We start from the raw sequence: 5,334 nt of genomic DNA, 5'->3' as shown, positions 1-5,334 counted from the left end.
TTAACATTATTTTTGTTTTAAGTCATCGTGGGGATTCGGTGTTACCAAAAACTTTTTCCCAAAGTGGTTTAGGTTTATAGTTTGCCGAGGGTAGCCTTTAGAACTGGTTATGAAGATTTTTTGAAGGCCTTGTTTTTGTTACGGGTCTCGGACGTCTCCAAGCCTTTTTTAATATAATCGTAGTCTTTTTAAATTCGGGCAATGCCAAATAAGCTTTGCGCCCTCAGGTTTTGTTATCCCGGCATGACCGTAGCCCTTTAATTCGGGCAATGCCAAATAAACTTATGCCCCCAAGGTCCGATGGCTCGGACTATCCGAGTTTGTTTTCGGGTGGCAGCCCCCGAGTGAGAGTGATTGTTCGAATTCGGATTAAGGTGGCCCTTGGGCTTGATACCTTTAGGGGATCGTATGTTGGAAATTCTTTGAGAAATGTAAGAAATATTTTAACAGACAAGATGTTTATGCGCAAGGAAGACACTTATTTTCATTTTTGTGCATAATAGTTACACATGTATACATTATTTGTGCTAGGGTCCGAGCAGTCTATGTGGGCTCAATTCATTTGACTGTTTGGACCTTACAATGAATTCTATCGATTGAGACCGTTCAATCTCGAAATCTCTTTCCATGCTAAAGTCAATATCCGAGGGTAATGCCCCCCCAGTATTTGGGGTTGATTGAAGGGAGGCCTTGAGTGCTGTTGTGATTATCATCGGCTCGTAGCCGGTCTTCAAATTTAAGTTAGCACGATTTACTAGTTGCCTCGTTAAAAATGTTGTCGGAAAACCTATTTGGGACAAAACCGGTTCAAGGAAAAAAAAGTGCAATACGTGCTTTCAGACCTAAAATCTCGTATCATCCCTTGTTGGGTACCTGCAAGTGTTAGTTTAAAATGTAAATAAAAGAAATAATAGGGTCGTACCTTAGCAGTAATATCACTTCAAGTGAGTTATATTCCAGTTGTTCCGAGTTGCTCACCGTAGTTGCTCACCGTTCATTGTTCCGAGTTTGTAGGATCATTTTCCTGTGATCTCGACAATTTGGTACGGTCCTTCCTAGTTTGGCCCCAATTTTCCTTCATTCGGGTTTTGAGTGCTTAGTGTGACCTTCCTTAGTACTAAGTCCCCAGTATTGAAATGTTGAAGGTTGTCCCTTCGATTGTAATACCTTTCGATCCGCTATGTTTGGGCGGGCCAATCGGACAAGGGAGGCTTCGCGCCTTTCATCTAATAGCCCCAGGATTGTACTCATAGCCTCGTCGTTTGATTCCTTTGTTGCATATCGGAATCTAATACTTGGTTCCCCGACCTCAACCGGTATCAAAACTTCGGCGCTATAAACCAAAGAAAATGGGGTAGCCCCGGTACTGGACTTCGAGGTTGTACGGTATACCCACAGGACTTTGGGTAATTTCCTTCCATCTTCCTTTGTCGTCGGTTAACCTTTTTTTTAATGTTTTGGAGTATGGTTTTGTTGGTAGATTCAACTTGTCCATTCCCATTTGGGTGATAGGGTGTCGATAGGATCCTTTTGATCTTGTGGTTTTCAAGGAATTTGGCTACTTTGCTTCCGATGAACTGTTTCCCATTATCGCATACAATCTCGGCCGGCATTCCGAATTGGCATATGATATGATCCCAAATGAAATTAATGACCTCCTTCTCCCTGACCTTCTCGTACGCCTGGGCTTCCACCCACTTAGAAAAATAGTCAGTCATAAATAATATAAATTGAGCCTTACCGGGTGCCCACGGAAGGGGGCCAACGATGTCTATTCCCCACTTCATGAACGACGATGGTGACAAAACTAAATGCAGCAGCTCCCCGGGTCGATGGATCATCAGAGCGTGTCTTTGGCATTCATCACATTTTTGAACGAACTCCTTTGCGACTTTTTCCATGTCGATCCAGTAATAACCAGCTCTGATTATTTTTTGAACCAGCGATTCGGCGCTCGAATGATTTCCACAGGTACCTTCGTGGATTTCCCTCAAAACATACTCAGTATCACCCGGCCCTAGACATATTGCAAGTGGGCCATCAAATTTTCTTCTCAACAAGGTTTCATCTTCGGACAGGCTAAATTAGGCCGCCTTTGTACGCAGGGCCCTCGACTCTTTTGGATCCGAGGGTAGTTTACCGGATTTGAGATATTCCACATATTTATTCCTCCTGTCCCAAGTTAGGCTTGTCGAGTTGATCTAGGCGTGGCCTTTTTCCACCACCGATCGCATAAGTTGTATGACTTCTCCTGAGTTGAACTCGTCGTCTTCGACCGACGACCCCAAGTTAGCGAGGGCATCGACCTCGCTATTTTTGATCTCGAGGTACGTGTTTTAAAGTCCATTTTTTGAACCGATATAATGTCACCTATAATTTGTCCAAGTATCTTTGCATTCGTTCCTCTCTGATCTCGAATGATCCATTGACTTAGTTTACCACTAGGAGGGAGTCACAATTGGCTTCGATCACCTCTGCCCCCAAGCTCTTGGCTAGTTCAAGGCCTGCAATCATTGCCTCATATTCGGCCTCGTTGTTAGTTAATTTCACAATCTTAATAAACTGTCTAATTATATTACATGTTGGTGGCTTTAGTACGATGCCAAGTCCGGGCCCCTTTGCGTTTGAGGCGCCATCTGTGAAGAGGGTCCAGATTCCCGAGGAAGTTCCTCAGTTAACCAATAACTCTCTTTCGACCTCGGGTATTAGGGATGGTGTAAAGTAGGCCACCAAGTGTGCCAAAATTTGAGACTTAATGGAGGTCCGAGGTCGATACTCAATATCGTACAGAGTTCGGGCTTATGCATAACATTCCTCAATGGGTAAGTAGTTACGACACCTATGGGGTGACATTGGAAGTACGGTTTTAGCTTCCTAGAGGCGCTTAGCAAAGCGAGCGCTAGTTTTTCCAGGTAAGGGTAGCTAGTTTCGGCCTCACCTAAGGTCCTACTAACATAGTAAATTGGAAATTGTGTACCTTGCTCTTCCCGAAATAGGACTCCACTTACCGCTATCTCCGAGACCGCCAAGTACAAGTACAATTATTCGTCTTTCTTCGGTGTGTGAAGAAGGGGCGAGATCGATAAATATCTCTTGAGTTCCTCTAAAGCTCGTTGGCATTCTGGGGTCCACGAGAAGTTCTTCTTCTTCAACAGTGCAAAGAATCGGTGGCTCTTGTCGGACGACCTCGAAATAAATCGCCCCAGGGTGGCTATTCGCCCGGTTAACCTTTGCACAACCTTTACGTTGTCCACGATCGTGATATCTTCAATGGCTTTGATTTTATCGGGATTGATCTCTATTCCTTGATTAGATACCATGAATCCGAGGAACTTACCCGACCCAACTCCAAACGCACATTTTTCGGGGTTCAACTTCATATTGTATTGCTTCAGTATGCTGAAGGTTTCCTGCAAATATTTTAAATGGTCCTCTGCTCACAGGGACTTAACTAACTTGGCGTCAATGTAAACTTCCATTAATCTTTCTATTTGTTCCTCGAACATCCGATTTACTAGGCGTTGGTAAGTAGCACCGGTATTTTTTAATCCAAACGACATTACATTATAACAGTATGTACCGTATTTAGTGATGAAAGAAGTTTTTTCCTGATCACCCGGGTCCATCCGTATTTGGTTATACCCGGAATAGGCGTTGAAAAAACTGAGGATCTCATGGCCGGCCGTGGCATCGATCATATGGTCGATGTTGGGCCAAGGAAAAGAGTCTTTGGGGAATGCCGTATTCAAATCTTTGTAGTCTACACATATTCTTAGTTTATTCCCTTTTTTAGGGTCTACCACTATGTTTGCTAACCAATCCGGGTATTTAACCTCCCTAATAAACCCTATTTTAAGAAGTTTAGATACCTCATCCTTGATGAAATCATGTTTGATCTTGGACTGAGGTCTCCTTTTCTGTTTAACCAGGTGAAATTTTGGGTCCAGGCTTAGCTTGTGAGTGGTTATCTCTGGAGGGATTCCTGTCATATCGAGGTGGGACCAAGCGAAACAATCTTCGTTAGGTATAAGAAATTGAATGAGTTTTTCCTTGAGCTCGGAGCTTAGTCCCGTGCCTAGGTATACCTTTCGACCGGGCAAGCTCTCTCGCAGTATGACTTGTTCCAGCTCCTTGACCATCGATTTAGTCGCGTCGGAATTATCGAGGGCTATAAAAGATCTGGGAACCCCATAATCATCATCCTCGACTTCCTTTTGTTTGTCCGAATCTGCCGAAGATGGTATCAGTGATTACTATTTGGCCCTGTTTTTTACCATCTAGTTTGGGCCCTTCGATGTTGAAACTGTAGATACCGGTATCACTTCGTCGACCGCAAACATTTCCTTCGCAGCCAGCCGTTCTCCGTAGATTGTTTTGACTCCGTCAGGTGTTGGGAATTTCAGTGCCTGGTGTAGTGTCGAAGGCACTTCCCTCATGTTGTGGATCCATGGCCTCCCGAATAAAGCGTTATACCTCATTCCCCCTTCGATCACATAAAATTTAGTCTCCTGGATGGTCCCGACGGTGTTTACGACTAGCGTTATTTCTCCTTTAGTGGTCTCACATGCCATGTTGAATCCATTTAGAACTCGAACTGCAGGCACGATTTGGTCTTGTAGACCGAGCTGCTCCACGATCCTTGATCGAATGATGTTGGTTGCGCTACCTGGATCAATTAACACACGTTTAAGCCGAATATTATTTACAAGTACAGATATTACTAGTGCATCATTGTGGGGCTGCACGATCCCTTCTGCATCCTCGTCGTCGAAAGATAAAGTTCCCTCCGGTATATAGTCTCGAATTCGTTTCTCTTTAGTGATGGATACTTTGGTACGTTTTAACATCGGCCCCTATGTGATATCAACCCCTCCGCTGATAATGTTAATGACATGTTGAGGTTATTCTTGTTCTGCCTATTTGTTAGAATCCTTGTTCCTGAAATAATTTTTGGCTCGGTCGCCCAAGAACTCCCGAATGTGCCCATTGTTGAATAGACGGGCCACTTTCTCTCTCAACTGTCGACAATCATCCGTTCTGTGACCGTGAATGCCATGATATTTGCACATCTAGTTAGGATCCCTTTGGGTTGGATCAGACTGTAGAGGTCGAGGACATTTGGTATCTTTGATGGGCCCGATAGCTGATACAATGGCGGCAACATCGACATTGAAGTTATATTCCGATAGCCTCGGTGCGTCTTTGGACCTGTCGAAGCCATTTTTGTTCATAAGTCCCTGGCTGCTTTGACCTTGGTCATTTCTCCTTTCGTTTCTCACGGAGTTTCGCCCGGACCCGCTGCTTCTCCGATCTCCATTATACGGCTGATACCGA

At 44.2% G+C, this 5,334-nt stretch overlaps 1 protein-coding gene across 1 annotated transcript; it reads right to left on the bottom strand.

The window, feature by feature from the left end:
- Nucleotides 1–4,277: 4,277 nt before the first annotated feature.
- Nucleotides 4,278–4,847, bottom strand: LOC138900098 (uncharacterized). The gene has a single exon (XM_070186805.1). The coding sequence runs from the start codon at nt 4,845–4,847 to the stop codon at nt 4,278–4,280; it is 570 nt and encodes a 189-aa protein (XP_070042906.1).
- Between the last annotated feature and the right edge of the window lie 487 nt (nt 4,848–5,334).

This window comes from Nicotiana tomentosiformis, chromosome 10 (genome assembly GCF_000390325.3).
Source record: "Nicotiana tomentosiformis chromosome 10, ASM39032v3, whole genome shotgun sequence".
NCBI lineage: Eukaryota > Viridiplantae > Streptophyta > Magnoliopsida > Solanales > Solanaceae > Nicotiana > Nicotiana tomentosiformis.
Note: the sequence above shows the minus strand (reverse complement) of the source record. Positions and strands in the feature narration are given on the sequence as shown.